Consider the following 15,143-nt stretch of genomic DNA (forward strand, 5'->3'; position numbering starts at 1 on the left):
GGGGGGGGGGGGGGGGGGGGGGAGCCGGGGCCGGCCGTGGCCAGGGGACGAGGGGCGCAGGCAGGGATCAGGGCGGGTGGTGCGCGCGGGAAGGGGGAGGGTGGCTTGGGGCGACCCGCCGCCGGCTTATGGCCCGGGGCGTCGGAGCTTACAGCCCGGGCGTGTGGGGCGCCGTGCGCCCAGCGGCCGCGCCCCAAAAGGGCCGCCCCTCCCCGCTGACCGAAGGACCTGGGTGAAGGGCCAGTGCCCTAGAGACAAACGAGCTGTCGCGCTCACCGCCTCGTGCGCTTTCTTTTGGGCCGTGAGCTCCGCCAGCCGCTGCTCCAGGGCCTTGACCTGCGGGGCCGGGATTTGAGGTTGGGGTTTCGCGGTTCAGGGGCTGCAGGTTGAGTGCGGGCTTCGATGCCTTGAATCAGGACAGTTGGGGTGCGGGACAGAGTGTGGTGCACACAACATACGCAAGACACAACACGCTTGGGGCCGAGATCGGGCCGGTCCGCGGCAAACCGCCGGGGCCGTCGGCGAGGCGCGGACGCCAAAGCGTGGCATGCTCAACCATGAGCCGTGGCGCCCCCAACCCCTCGCGGGCTTGGGGCCGCGAGCCAGGTGTGTGCGCGCCTTTTGGTGTGACCCGATCTTGTTGCGCATCGGGTCGCTGAAGCCGCCGCTGACGGTGCCCTTGCGCCGCACGAGGTCGCCGTCGAGCGTGATGGCGTCGAGGACGCCCCCGCTGGCCACCTGGCGATGTGAATGAGTGTGTGTGTGTGTGTGTGTGTGTGTGTGTGTGTGTGTGTGTGTGTGTGTGCGCATGTGCGTGTGCGCGCGCGCGTGTGTGTGTCAGTAAATGTGTGGGTATTACGTGTGTGTGTGTGTGTGTGTGTGTGTGTGTGTGTGAGTGTGTGTCAGTGTATGTGTGGGCATGTCTGCGGAAGGGGGGTGGTGCGTTCCCAGGAGTCGTGGCGTCGTGCTAGCGGGGGTGGAAAAAGAAAACATGCATGCAATTGGTGATCATGCCTGAGAATGTGAGCGAGCGGCCTACGCGGCGCCGCGCGGTTGCGCTGCTGCAGTAAGGCTGCAGAGGAGGGAGGAAGGCGAGGCCCCCCCGTGCTCCGACGACCCCTGCCCCCCCAGCGCCCCACCTTCTCCGCGATCTCCCGCGTCTGGCACACCAGCGTCTTGCCAAACACCTGGCGGTGGTGGTTTCAACGCGGCGGTGCGTGGGTTCGACGCGCGCATGTATCCTGGGGGTCGCGCTGCTCACGCCCGCAGGCCCGTCGCCGGCCTCCTTGGCCGCACCCACCCCCCACAGCCCCTGGTGCGCGCGACCTGCTGCTGCAGGCACGGCGCACTCCAGCAGCCCCGCACGACGCGCGGGGAGCTCCCGCGTCACCGGACGTCGTCATCCCCGCACCTGCATGACGGCCGTCTTGAAGCGCTCGTCATACTTCAGCACGCGGTGCATCGGCACCGCCGCGTCCCCCCACTCCGTAGGGTACGCCACCTGGCAGCGGGGGCGCGCAGGGACGTTTGACGGTGGGAGCAGCCGGCAGCCAGACTGACTGGCGGCCGCGCTGGGGCTAAACTCCAAAAGATGAGGGGTCACAAGGCATGGCGTTGAAATGCAGAGGCGCTACTTGCGGCAAACTTGGCTACATTAAACCCTGATCGCGGGTGGGGGTGCCATTTGGGAGGCTAAGGAGAGGGGGCAGGCGCGGGCGGGCGCATGGGCGCACCTCCTGCACCCTCAGCGCGTCGAGCGGCATGAACGTGACGCGCCCGCTGCGCTGCCGGTTCAGCTCCTGCACCAGTCGCATGCCCGTGTCAGTCGTGTCCACCACCACCTGAAGCGGCAGCAAGGGGCCCGCGCCCAACAGACATGAGGCGCACAGCCGAGAGGGTCCAGCCGCGAGGGTGCAGCCGTGAGGGTGCAGCCGTGAGCGGGCCCTGAGAGTGGGGGCGCACGCCCGGGCCCGCTGCCGGGGAGCACCCGCCTTCCTTGCTATTGGTCCGTCCTTATTGCAGCAGCCTGCTCGCGGCAACCGGGGCCGCCCCGCCGACCCACGCGGCACGCCGGGACCAGGGAGCGGCCCCCACGGCACGCGCCGCCGGCCGCGCCTGAGCCGGGCCCGAGCCGAGCGCGCCCACCTGGAAGGCTTGGTTGCCGCAGACCACCTCGACCGCTGTGGACAGCTGCGCCGGCACCTCCAGCAGGTCAGCCAGGGAGCCATACACGCCCTGCAATAGTTTGGTTTGGGAGGGGGCCAAGGGGGGGGAGAGATGGGGCGGGCTGGGATGAGTGACATTCACGGCAGTTGCGTCTAGGGGGTGTTGAGGGCGAGTGCAGCAAGGGAGCGGGGACGGCTCGTGCGACGGGGTGCGGCAGAACCTGGAGCTGGGGCGGGCGCTGCAGGGGAAAGAGGGGCTTTGCTCGCTGCCCTGTGGGAGGGCCTTATCAGCCGTGGGCGCATGCCCCAGCCCCCGCCCCCTGCGCAGGCACCTTGATGTTGTGGGCGCGGCGCGCCGCCTCCATGGCCATGATGCCCATGCTGATGTCACGCGGGATCACGCGCTGGGCGGCCTAGGGTTTGTGGGGGGGCGAGAGTGAGGGGAGAGTGATGATGGGGATGGGCCGTTCACACACATTGTAGGTTGAAGGGTACCAGGCAACTGGATTGCAGGCAGGAATCGTGCTGACCGCCTCAGCAGCAGTCAGAAGAGGGTGTCGCCAGGGTGCGGCGTCTCTCGGCCCCGGCCGCGTCGCCGCGGCCTGCTTGGGGCCGACGGCACGCTGTCGGGCGCTCAATGCGTGGTGCCGGTGCGCGCACCTCGCGTGCGCGCGCGTGTTCGCTCTCCGCTGCGCGGAACTGGTCCTTCAGCTCGTCCGCGGCGCGCCACGCCTCCTTGCGCTGGTTGGCGGCCTGGCGGCGGCGGGCGCGGTTGGGTTGGGCGGCGGCGGCGCGAGTTCGACAGTCGGCGCCGCACCACACCTGCCCCTGGATGGTGCGCCCACCCCGACGCGGCAAGAGCCTGGGCCGGCACGCGCGAACAAACAGAGCAACCAACACGAGGCCGGACCCACCACGTCGCAACCCTGCCGCACCCCTGCTGGCGCCCCGCCTCTCAACTCTCAACGCCGCGACTACCTCCGACTCATACTCGGCCCCCCAAACCCACGCGCACACCCACCCAACCCACCTCGTCCCGGGCCTTCTTCAGCTCCGCCAGCTGCCTCGACACCGCCTCGAGCGCCCCCGCCGCGTCCCGCGCCACCTGCTCCTTGTCGCCCGCAGCCTGGAGGCGCAGGTGGAGGGGAGTGGGGGCAGGAGGTGGGCGCATGAGGCCGCGATTTGGTTGGCCCGCCAAGCCGGTGGTGTTTTATTCTTCCCGGCGAGCTGCGGCGCAGCTGAGATCCGACCAGGGGTTACTGGTACTGCTGGGCGGCTCAAGGTGGACGCGTGCGGTCAACTCCAGCGCCCGTCGCCCGGACCCTGCACCTGAGCGCCGGCCATGAGAACCGCGTTGAGCTCCTCCACCTGCTGCTGCAGCGCCGCACGCGCGCTCTCCTGCTTGGCCGCCGCGTCCTGCAGTTTCTTGGCCTCCCCCTGGGCTCCGCGGGTGCGCACCCGTGTGGATCAGGAGACAGCACCATGAGCGTTGATTGAGTCGAGGTGACGACGCCAGGCGGCACGCGTGCCGGCGCGCTGCGAGTCTGCGCCCGTTGCTCGACGAAGTCGTCCCTGCCTTGCGCTTACAAGCCGCTCTCACCGCATTTTTAGTGCTTCCGGTATTAGATGGCGCCCGCAGCCTGGGCCAGCCCTCCCAAAAACGAACACGCAACGCACCTTGAGGAAGGCGTCCCGCTCCCCCTGGCTGGCAAACTGGCTGGAGCGCCCCTGCTTTGACATCAGCGCCTGCAGCCGCCCCTGGCTGGACGACAGCTCATCGTGCACCTGGTGGCACCGCAACGTTTGATTATGGACGCGGAGGCGCTGACCCCTAATTCACTCTTAGCATCACACAGCGCAGTGTGAGACAATCGCGCACCCGCACCCCTTGCCCGCGTAGCAGCCCCGGATGACACCTTTGCCGGCTGGTGACGCCCAGCAAGCCCGATTGCACGATTCGCGACTCAGCGCATTACGCAGCGAACAGGCTGCCAGAGCGCAGCGCTTGCGGCCTGCAACCCACAACTGGTTTGACCCGCACACCTCCTTTTCGCGCTTCCGTTTCTCCTCGAGCGCCGTGGCCGCTGCCACGCACTGCCTCTCCGCATCTGCAATCTGCTTGTACAGCCGCGCCAGCTCCGCCTTTGCGGCCGTGGATGACTCGGTATCTGTGGGCACGGCGTAGTGCAGCGGCAGCAGCACCAAAAAAACTTGACTGCCACTGCAGACCTCTGCGGAGCAACCTCTTTGCTGCTGCCATCGGGCCAAACCCCGAGACAGCACAGCACACGGCAGCGAAAGCACGGTAAGGCGGGCCCCATGATCCAGCAGTTGCGCCCCCAGCCGCCTACCTGCTGCCAGCTTCCCCGCGGCTTCCTTCTCATCCAGCTCCAGCTTGGCGCGCTGCTTCAGCGCGGCGTCGCGCTCCTTGGCCAGCGCGCGGCGCGCCTTCTCCGCAGACGCCTTCGCCTCCTGAAAGGGGGTGCGCAGCAGAGAGTAGGGCGCATGCTACTGTATGCGACAAACAGACAAGGGCGCTGGATGGCTCAGAAGCAGGGATGGTGCAAGGCTGCAATGCGCTTGCAGCGCCAACCAGGCGAGACAGGCATCAATATGTAGGCAGCAAGGCCCGGGGTACAGCCCGCCTGTTGCAACCCCCTACTCACCTGAGCCTCAGTGCTGGCCGCCTCCACCGCCACCAGCCGCTCCTTGGCCGCCGCGGCTTCCTTCTGGGCGGCCGCCGCCTCCTCCCCTAGCTTGGCGCGCTCGGCCTCGACCTGGGCGGTGGCGGGGGCGCAGTGGCCGGTGGTATTCTGCTGCCACTCACGGCCCAACCATGCAGTTGCAACCTTCAAACTGGGAAAATCAATCAACCCTGAATTGCAGCCCTGCGCACACATCGCAGTCACCCCACAGCAAAACACCCCACACAGCACGATTTGTGTGTTCACAGGAATAGCAAGCACACACACTCGAAGCGCGGCACCGGGCATATGGCGGGCAGCACTGGGAGGCGGCCCCCACCTTTGCTGCCTTGGAGCGCGCCTCCGCCAGCTCCTTGTCAAACAGGGCGTACTCAATGGAGCGGCGCTGGCGGTCCAGCGCCTGCAGGCGACGTGAAAGTGTGTGTTGTGGGGGGGGGTGGAGGGGAGGTGGAGGGGTAGAGGGGAGGTTTCACCGAGTGTTGGCTGCGAGATGACGGCGACCCCAGCAACGGGGCTGGCGTGAGGCACTGGTGCGCAAGGGGTTCCTCTATATGCAGGTCTCTGGTCCATGCATGAGACAAGGGTCTGCCGCTACCGATGGTGACGCAAGGGAGGGTCAAGCTGGCCATGCGCGGCGCCTGAGCCTCTGGCCGCCGCACCTGGAAAGCCGCCAGCTCAGCCTTTTCGGCGTCCAGCTCCTGCAGCTTGGACTCGATGAACTCCACCACCTCCTCGATCTGGCAGGGATAGCGCGTCGCGCGCGCGCGCGGGCGGCGGCACGGTCAGTGAGGAGGGGCACGCTGGTTGGCTGTTGATAGCGACGGCCCCCTTGGCGTGGCTGCCCGCGTGACGTCCGATATGGCGGCGAGACCAGGGCCGATGGCTGACCCACCCAGTACGAGACCCATGGTGGCAGGCCGCAGCGGTGTGGCCGCGCATCACCTGGGCGCGCCTGTTCTCCGTCTCCTGCATGATCTTGAGGCTCTCGCGGCGCCGCTCCTCGTACACCTGGCGGCGGGTTATGCCAATGCACAAAACGGCCAGGACGCCTCGGGATTGAGTCGTTTTGACTGCGCCCCCCCCCTATCTCGCAATGAGCCATGTCGAGTGGCCACCCGTCCCGGGTGACGGCTGGCCTGGCGCCGCGCCTTGCTCACCTTGGTGCCGCCAATCTCCTTGAGCAGCTCCAGCCTCTCGCCGTCCTTCATGTTGGCCATGCTCATGATCTGACGACGAGCGGCAATGGTCAGCAGGGCGGAGTGGCGCGCATGCATCCGCCACTGAGCAGCACAGCCACTGACACAATCACGCGCCAGACACTGCACTGGGTGCGGGCGGCCCTTGCGCCCGGCTGCCGCGATCCCACCCGCAACACGTCGACGCCCGTCGTCGCCTTCACAACACAAGCACAAGCACAACTCACTTGCGTGATCAGCACCCCACCCCCCAAAAAACAACCCACCTTGCCCTGCTGCACGATGTAGTAGGGGTTGGCACGGCTGAAACCCGCAGACTCCAGCAGGTTCATCACCTCCTGCTTGCTGCGCAGGGGGGAGCAAAGGGTGTAGAAAAGCGCCCAAAAAGGGGACTGAGAGCGCCGCTGCTGCCCAGCCGCACGCCCACCGCGCCTTGCAGCTCCGCAGCTTTGCAGCGAATGCAATCAACATAAGCCAGCGTCAACTGAGGGTTGTGGACAGCAAAACCGCACAGCGGCGCCAGAGCCGCATTGGGTTAGCACCACTTGTCTCCCCATCCTGAACATACACGCAGCCTCACGTGACGTGCTTGCGGTCCAGGGTGTACTCGTCCTTCTTGGCGCCAATGGTGCGGCGCAGGCGCACCTCGTCCTTGTCAATCTTTGGCACGCGAGTGGGCAGAGTGCTGGTGGGAGTGAGCACAACGCAACAGCGTGGCCTAAAAGAAGGCGACACATGCAGCATGCGCTGGTAAGGGTGACGATGCGACCACATGCATGTGACGTGTGACCATGTGGCACGAGTCACCTAGCTGCCCCACCGCTCTCGCACCGGGAAGCGGCCGTCGCTGTTGTCAAAGACGAGCTCTACAAAGGCCGACAGCACCGCATGGCCCGCACCCTCCTGCATGGCGGCGGCAAACAGGGCATGAGAGTGTTGCGCGCGTGAATCTCGGATTTGCAGCCTGCGGCAAGAGCATGCGCGACACTTTGCGTGCAAGTTGACATGCGCCTTGCCAGCAGGACCCCTGTCCAGCTGTTCATCGGCACAGCCCTGAGGCTGAGCCGTTCAGGTTCACGGCAGTGCTTGGAGTCGCATGGTCCAATGCGACCCCTGCATTCACGCTCACTGCTTGCATATGCATCTGCAAAATCATCCGCTTCTCTTGAGCGCTACTCGCGCATGCCACTCACATGCAGCAGTGCCTGCCGCTCCTCCTGGCGCATGCTTGTGAATGCATCGTTGAGCACAAAGCGAATGGCTGCGCGCGCAAGGCGGCACCACAGGGGTGCGGGTGTGAGGGCGTTGGAAATGTGAGTGCTGCCGGCACAGCTTCATCTGCATGGTGCCCAGCATGCATGGCCGACGTCCCACCTGGCAGGCTGCCGAACACACAACACGAGAGCCAATGCCGCTGCTGCTGCTGCCGCTGCTGCTGCCGCCAACGCTGCTTCTGCTACTGCTGCTTTTGCTGCTACTGGTGCTGCAACAGCCTGTCTGCTTTTGTGTGTGCGCCTCCCCCGCAACACCCAACACCCCTTAGCGCCACAACTGCAGACTCTGCCTCACCGTGGAAGAAATTCGACTTGCCCGACCCATTGGCGCCCACAATGCAATTGATTTTTGACGAGAATGGCTCTGTGATGGTCTGGTCCTTGTAGCTTTTGAAGCCATCGATGACTACCTGTGAGCTCGCGCAGTATCAGCAAGCATGCAAGGTGGGCGGGGGCAAAGCGCGCGCGGCGCGGCAGCGTCGCACAGAGAGGCCAGGCGTCTTGCAGCAGGCAGGCAGCGAGCGCTGCAATTACACATCAGTTACGACGCTGCATGGCGGCCCCAGGACGCTGGCTTGCCTGCTTGATATACATGTTTGCTACGCGTGGCGACCCTGGCCACCCAGGCGACCCCTTGATCTTATGTAGACAATTACAACTTATCCAGTTAATACTTTGCGCTGCAGCAGATCGGCAGAGGCTCGCCGTGCGTCAGCCTGTCACGCTGGGGATCTCGTGCCTTTCGAGCATGTGTATGATTTCTGTTTACATGTTTAGAAGTATTTTATAAGAAACGACGCAAACAATCTTTCGCATTTGCAAGCGGTCGATCACTGCTCGACAAGAAGGCGCCAACGCAATCGAACGTGCACTTGGGCCCTGATTTTAAACTTGGAGGTGTATAAGAGCTCAGAAAGACAATGAGCATGCAGACAGAAGGCAAATGGCGTGCCCACAGCAGCTACAAGCGCTGTCCCCCACGTCACGCGCAGCCTTCATTGTTGCCCGCCCCTTGCCGCTGCTGCTGCTGCTGCTGCTACTGCTGCTGCTGCTGCTGCTGCTGCTGGCCACTGAATAGCAGCGCGACCATTTCCCTGAAGTTGATGAGACCGTCGGCGTTCGTGTCAAGAGAATGAACCATGCGGCTGATCTCCACGGGCTCCACGCCGCTGGCCTGGCCGTAGGCAAGCTGCAGTGAGCCGCAAGCATTGGTCATCAGGGGATGTGAGGGGAGGGGAGGGAGTGAGATATAGGAATCGGCATGCCATATCAGGGAGCAGCGCAACCCAACCTTCACAGCAGTTGCGATGACAAAGGCGGCGACAATCAAGTGAGTGAGATGCTCACCAGCGCCCTCTCCAGTGTCTCAGGCGCGATGCAGCCTGCCGGCACGCTCCGGTCTGCAAATCGCCGAAACGCATGCACGAGCTCGCCCTGCATGTAGGCCGGCTTCTGCTGGGGGGCTGCCACAACCTGTTCATTTCAGAAGTAGTCATGCGTTTGAAATGCACAATTGGCTTCGTCAAGCTCGCTATGCAACACCTCACTGCATGACGGCACACCGTCTGTGATTCTCATGCACATGCACTTATTGTACGACAATCCTGTGCCGTACCACGCATCACCATGGCAGAGCTGTGTCCTGCGCGCGCCTGCAAGCAGAGGCGCCGATGCGCACCCCCAGCAGCAAGCACCATCGCATCACCACGACCGGCAGCAGGCAGCGGGCAGCGCACCTGCAAAAACTCGTCGAAATCCAGGGCGCCGCTGCCGTCCGCATCGACGCCCGCCACCAGCACCCGCGCCTCTGCGGCACTGACACGCATGCCAAGCATGCGCATGAGCGCCCTCACCTGGCGCAGAGCGAATAGCATGGGGTGCACAGTGAAGCAATGCTGCCAAGGGTGGGAGGCGGGCGAGCGGGGCGCCAGCTGAACGGTCGGGGCCTCCCAGCACGGCGCCCGCACCTCGCTGGCTGACAGGGTTCCGCCCTTGTCGGTGTCCAGCATGTCAAACAACTGCACACAAAAGAGAGGATAGCACAAGGAATCAGTAAGGTCGTCTTCGGTCACCACACTGTCCAGAGCGATTTCCAGCACTTGTAAGAGTTCTGCCATAATGCTGTTCTATGGCTCTTTACCCACCTCTCTGAGCTCTCCAATCTCCTCCCTGGACAGCTGGGGCGCTGTGCTCCCCTGCATATGCAGCAAGTACATGGTGCTTGCGCAATCGCTGCATCAGCGGCACCGACAACGCATCAGGGGTGACCTGGTGTTGTGACATCAAGGCAGCACGCATGCTGCGTACAGACATTTCATAGAGCTCACCCTCAACAACATGATTGGTGCAAGTGGCGCCCGGAGTCAAAGGTCCGCGCGGCAAACAGCGGGGAAGGAAATACCGGTACAGTATACCGTAGTGGCACCAGAGATATTGCAGATATCACGAAGGTTTCAATTGTGGTTTAGTCATGCCAGCTCGCTCGCTCGCTGTGAACTGTGTGCCATGCACGCCAGCGTGCTCCCATTGCCACACCCCCGCGAAACTCACGCCCTTGCTGCCACCCTCCCCTGCCTCCACCACCACTGAGCGGGCATTAAGGGTTTGACTGTTGATCAACCTATGGCAGTTGCTCACTGTTGCAATCCAAACTGGGTCACTGGCACATCTTGACATTGATTGAACATCACCCCCACACATTCGGCCATCGCTCACACTGCCACTCACATGCCCGCGGCGCGCTGCAAGCAGGGCCCCAGCCTCGCACCGCGCTGCGACTGCAACACGTGCGCGCTGTTTGTGTACGTGTGTGTGTGTGTGTGTGTGTGTGTGTGTGTGTGTGAGTGAGAGCAGGGGCAAACATGATCCGAGGCTTGTGCAAAGTGCGGGCCTGCCATACGACGGCAGGGCCGGAGAACATCAAAGGGAGTGTTGCAAAGCCCAGGCCTGTAGGTTGGGAGCGAGGCGGCTGCAACACTGTTGGCCCCATCAAGCATACGCCTTGTTGCTTCTGAAACTGGAGCGAGAGGTCGCGTTGGGACGGTACAGCGAGCCTGAACCGCAAAATCCCTGCCAGCCCTTGATTCCAAGAGGCCATGCAGGCTGGCACGCGGGGCACACGGGGGCCGGTTGGGGGCGGAGGTGACGATGGTTCCTGTGCTTGGGCCGAGCAATTTAAGAAGTCCTGCCCAGTTTGCAGCAGCATGACGTGTGTATTGCTTGCTCACAGGAGTTGATTTGTACTGTATGCATTTTCCGCACGCATCGAAGTGGGTGGCACCCTGCAGCTGCCTGAGAGTGCTGCACCAGGACCCTGCTCGCCCCCTTTGCCCCGGTTCAAATAAAGCCAAATCTGACTCGGTCCAGCGTTGGCGGTGGCCATGACACTAGAGAGCGCACCATCCGCCCATCCCTTCCCTGTCACTGCAAGCTGGCTGTACAGGTATGCTGCGATCAGCAATATCCTGCTATTACGTAAGCCTTCGATGACATTCTAGATCGCAATCATGATGCCAACTTCGGTGGTGGTAGTGTTACATCCTGTGTGCGCCATATGTAAGGCGCCATTGGAGCCAACGGAAAGGCACACAAAGCACAGGTGGTTTGCAGCCCACAAATCTCAACACAGCAATATGCACTTGCAGCAATCCATTGCTCGTGTGGCTGTTGTACAAATGTCCGCAAAGGGGCTCACTCGAGAGCGGCAGCTCTGATCAACAGCGCAATTCGTGACTTGGCACGCGAGGGGTTGGGTAGGCACAGCACCGGCAACTGCGCCGGCCCTGCATCGCCTGCAGCGCGCTCACTCCTAGGAGTGCAGGCCTGCAGTTTTGCACAGGCCTGAATACCGCAAATGAAGGGTGCAATCCAACTGCCTTGGCGACTCAGTTGGTCCCAGGGTGCTGGGGTACTGAGAAAACAAAAGATTGCGCTTGTAGCAATACAGTGTGGACTGCCTCCCAGCAAATTGTGTTGCAAATGCTGCCATAATCAAACGACAGACAGGTGATGATGACGGCAAAGGTCAGGTCTCAGGCCCCGTCGTGCCGGTCTGCCCAGGCCAGTGCCGCAGCGCGCTCATGATGTTACGCCAGACTGGGTGGCGCTGTGCGCAGGTGGCGGCCATACTGGGGCCTGTTGTAATTGGGCCTGTTGGGCCTGAGCTTGGGCAAGTAACCTGGCCTGTCGCGACCAGAACCAGACGAGAGGGACTGAAGGGATGGAGTATCGTCGTCTTGAAGCAGACGGCGGCTCCCAGTCGTCTCGAGGAGGACAGCGGATGAAAGCGGCCTTGCGGCGGCGTTGGCGGCCTGGGACAGCAGCCGACGGCCCTGCGGCATGTCAGTGGCGGGGGCAGGGGAGGGGGAGGGGTTTGAAGATGCCTTGGCGGCAGCCTTGGGCTCAGGCGCCTTCATCACAACGCCTCCATGCGCGGTGGGGGGTGAGGCGGAATGGGAGCGCATCGGCTGCAAGCGAGCGCTGCCGTTGCGTTGGCTGCTGACGGCAAGGCAGGCGGCTTGGTAGTCACCTTGTTTGGGGCCGCGGCGTTCGCCACCACTAGCAGAGCCGCCACCATCAGGAGGGCAAGGGCTGAGCGCTGCATGTTTCTCGGCGTCCCTACCACTGGGGCAAGCCGCAAGTCCAAGAGGAAAGTGTGAAAGTGCGGGATGGCGCGGGAGGGTGTCAGCTGCAGCGCCAGATGGCTTCAAGATGGCAACGGGTTCTGCATTTAATGCAGTTCAACAACTACACGCCGAGAGAATCCGCGGCGCAGAGTCAGGTGAGGGCAGCAGGATGGGTGGGCGGGCTCACTCTGATGACGCAAGCAATCACGCCGTCTGTGCCCACCTGGGTAATCCGCGTTGTTGCTGTCGGTAGGCGAAAGTGTAAAGTGCTTCAACGAATTGAATCAGCTGACTTATATTGGTCGGGGAGTTGGCCGGCTGGCTTCAGGTCCCTGTCGTCATTCACGCAGTCATGCGATGTCACGAAGGCGCACAAGCCGTTGCCCTAGAGTTCGAACAGACCTGTGCGATGATGATACAAGGGATATCGATTGGCATCACATACTGCCTTTGGCAGCGGCCCCATGCTTGCCTGCATGCGGCGCCTCGTCCTTCGTCATGTTGACCTACGGGCGCGCCAAAGATTCAAAGATGCCCCCAAGCGCCGTGCCCGGTCAGCAGCCCGCCGGCACCAGTGAGCACCGCCTTGCAATCCCGACAGGGCACGGTGTCACCAGGACATAGGCGCATTGGCGCACGTATGCTGAAGATCCGGGCGATGCCTGGCCACCTGCACCAGTGGCCGCGTCTCTGTTACAGAACGAGAAGCTGCCCAGGTGTGAGTGATTGGCGGTAATGTTGGCGCCTCCTTTGAAGGTTGGTGGCGGAGATGGTGCTGGTGCTGGTGCTAAGACAACCCAGCAGTCCTGCCCACCCAGCAGCATCATGGGTGGTTGCATCGCTTCCTCACAGGAGTGGACTCTGATGCACTTAGCGCCCAAGTCAAAGTGGGTGGCCCTGGCAGCAGCGTGGTAGTACTGCACCAGCGCCCTGCCCGCCCCCCTGCGCCCAGGATTTCACACTCACCACTCATCTGTTCGCGGCCTGCAAAGCAGCTGGCGCCTGCGATGACACAGCCGCCAAGCGCCACTGCGGTAGTGGTGCTCGGCTCGCGGCAGCCGTTGCACCCTCAGCAACATCTGCGCCAAATCCAGCGCGCCGATGCGGCTCAGCTGCGCAAACACCGCATCCGCAATGCCAGCAGGCATGCCAGCAGCAAATGCGGGGCTGTGCAAGACCTCACCGATCGTATGGACGTTATTGCTGCCGAGCCCATCACTCGCATCCATGTCGTCGTCCAGCCCAAACAAATCAGCAAGAGCTGCGGCTTCAGCCGGCAGACCGCTGGGGTTGAGTAACTTATCTATCGCTTGGGTCGCCTCCCGCAGGCCCACCATTATGAGGGATAGCCCCGTCGACGTCGCCAGCGTCGCCACGACGGTGTGCGGCACCTGCCGCCGCGCCTTCTGAGGGCGCTGCAGCAACCGCCCCGCGCCTCGCCGCAACCGCCGACGCCAACTCCAGCAAGGAAATTCTGGATGTCGCCCTGATCCCACCCACCGCACCACGCACCGCACCCACGGCCTGGCCACCACTGAGCGTAGACACAGCGGGCGCTGCCGCTGGAGCGGCCCGCCTTGCGCTGCGCGTTGGCGCCCCGAGCACTACGTCCCGGGCGCTGTCCGCCCGCTGCGCTAGCGCATACTCTGCAGCGCGCCCCAGCGCTTTGCGATATCGCGCCGGCGGGGGCACTGGCACCACAGCGCGCTGCGCACGGCCGAGGCCCGCCGGATCGTCATCAGCGTCGCAGCCCTGCCCGCTGCTTGCCTGCCACGCCGTGCGCTGGGCTGCGGGCGCACCCAAGAAGCCAGCAGAGCCGCCCTAGCTGCTGCCCATGTCCATGTGAACCTACAGGCAAGGCGCCGTACACAAAAAAACCGGGGTATGGTCACCCACAGCACCAGGAGTGTCGACCACGCGTGTGGGCGAGCACAGCGGTGCAATACATAATACAACAGTGCCATCCCACCTGAAGCTCACGCACCTCACTCACGCTGCATGCCCGCTCACTGTCGGTCGCCGGCTTTCAAGAAGTCCGTGCGGCGCCGGTGACATGCGTGAGTTATCACCGCAAGAAATTACGTAAATACGGTAGCCTTCAAATCGACAGACCCAGCAGCGGGGGAATCCCTTCCCGTCGATGACGGACCCATTCGGGATCTGATTCCGGGCAAGAGACCTGCTGACCGAGCAATAGCAGGCCGAAAGCACTCAGCATCTGCGCCAGGCACGCATTTCGCGGCATAACATCGCCCTCAGCAATATCCGAACAGCCAACATGCCACACCCCACAAGCGACCGTCAGTCACGTGAGCAAGAGTCACTATGGCCGCTGGAAACCTTGCCCAGAGCGCACGCCTGAAGTGTGCAGCCCAGCCCGCTGAAGCCCTCTGAGACTCTGCCCATCATAACATAATGCTGCTTGCCGCACACTTGTTCCTTCGATCCCCGGTGAGACGGTGACGGCTGACTACGACTCCAATGTAGTTGAGGTGTACTTCTATAATGCCCCCTACTACCTGTTTCCGCCTCTGGCTGGCCCGCGCACGCCCCACTCCCGGCTCACTCCGCTCGCCCCCCCCCCTCGCCCTCACCAAGTCAACACTCTACACGACGAGTTAGCGCCCCCCAAGGGCCCCCGCACGCCCCGACACCGGCGCAAACTGTCCCCTCCGCCCCGCCGCTTGGAGTTGCCTTACGCTCTGAGAGTTACACGGGGCTGGCACACCTGGGGGAAACTCCAGTAAACACCTCTAAACACAACCTGAGCGCGCTGCTCTACTTGGCGAGGGTCTCGGGGATGTGGGTGAGGTAGTAGGTGATGTTGCGGCCGAAGGGGTCGCTGAGGTGGGCGGAGAGGCCCTCCAGGGGGGTGGTGCGGGTGGCAATGGCCTGCACGGCGAAGCCCACAAACGCAACCTGCGCGGGAGCGAGGGTGCACGGCAAAGCGGGTCAGCCTGCCGCCGCCAAGAGCGCGTGGTCGCTGCCGCTGCAGCCATGCGGGCAGACAACTGCCCCTGCCCTGCGCCGTTGTAGCTGACAGCGCCCATTACACCAGGGACCAACCTAGGCGTGTGCGACAACTGCAGGGGCCCACATACCCTTGAACCCCGCCCCCAACCCACACCCACCATGGCAAGGCGGCCGTTCTTGACCTCCTTGACGGCGTTGTCCTTGG

At 63.6% G+C, this 15,143-nt stretch overlaps 2 protein-coding genes across 2 annotated transcripts in view; both read right to left on the reverse strand.

Annotated features, from left to right (window-relative positions):
• MNEG_6000 (Structural maintenance of chromosomes protein 3) overlaps nucleotides 1-7,292 on the reverse strand; it is a gene marked incomplete at both ends in the record, with an annotated part of 11,124 nt that extends 3,832 nt beyond the window's left edge. Inside the window, 22 exons of the mRNA XM_014045525.1 lie at nucleotides 277-336; nucleotides 508-738; nucleotides 1,140-1,187; nucleotides 1,412-1,501; nucleotides 1,734-1,841; nucleotides 2,146-2,235; nucleotides 2,498-2,578; nucleotides 2,826-2,918; nucleotides 3,196-3,291; nucleotides 3,495-3,602; nucleotides 3,843-3,950; nucleotides 4,209-4,333; nucleotides 4,517-4,637; nucleotides 4,832-4,942; nucleotides 5,190-5,270; nucleotides 5,530-5,607; nucleotides 5,813-5,878; nucleotides 6,028-6,096; nucleotides 6,333-6,411; nucleotides 6,647-6,784; nucleotides 6,887-6,969; nucleotides 7,260-7,292. Coding sequence (XP_013900979.1) covers nucleotides 277-336; nucleotides 508-738; nucleotides 1,140-1,187; nucleotides 1,412-1,501; nucleotides 1,734-1,841; nucleotides 2,146-2,235; nucleotides 2,498-2,578; nucleotides 2,826-2,918; nucleotides 3,196-3,291; nucleotides 3,495-3,602; nucleotides 3,843-3,950; nucleotides 4,209-4,333; nucleotides 4,517-4,637; nucleotides 4,832-4,942; nucleotides 5,190-5,270; nucleotides 5,530-5,607; nucleotides 5,813-5,878; nucleotides 6,028-6,096; nucleotides 6,333-6,411; nucleotides 6,647-6,784; nucleotides 6,887-6,969; nucleotides 7,260-7,292 — 2,097 coding nt within the window. The remainder of the gene's footprint in view (nucleotides 1-276; nucleotides 337-507; nucleotides 739-1,139; nucleotides 1,188-1,411; nucleotides 1,502-1,733; nucleotides 1,842-2,145; nucleotides 2,236-2,497; nucleotides 2,579-2,825; nucleotides 2,919-3,195; nucleotides 3,292-3,494; nucleotides 3,603-3,842; nucleotides 3,951-4,208; nucleotides 4,334-4,516; nucleotides 4,638-4,831; nucleotides 4,943-5,189; nucleotides 5,271-5,529; nucleotides 5,608-5,812; nucleotides 5,879-6,027; nucleotides 6,097-6,332; nucleotides 6,412-6,646; nucleotides 6,785-6,886; nucleotides 6,970-7,259) is intronic.
• Nucleotides 7,293-8,376: 1,084 nt separating this feature from the next.
• Nucleotides 8,377-9,556, reverse strand: MNEG_6001 (Calmodulin-like protein 3; the record flags this gene model as incomplete). Its single annotated transcript, XM_014045526.1, has 5 exons — nucleotides 8,377-8,514; nucleotides 8,688-8,813; nucleotides 9,077-9,193; nucleotides 9,308-9,358; nucleotides 9,485-9,556. 5 exons carry the CDS (start codon nucleotides 9,554-9,556, stop codon nucleotides 8,377-8,379), a joined length of 504 nt encoding a protein of 167 aa, XP_013900980.1.
• Nucleotides 9,557-15,143: the final 5,587 nt, after the last annotated feature.

The sequence above is a fragment of the Monoraphidium neglectum genome (assembly GCF_000611645.1).
Source record: "Monoraphidium neglectum strain SAG 48.87 unplaced genomic scaffold scaffold00938, whole genome shotgun sequence".
Lineage (NCBI taxonomy): Eukaryota > Viridiplantae > Chlorophyta > Chlorophyceae > Sphaeropleales > Selenastraceae > Monoraphidium > Monoraphidium neglectum.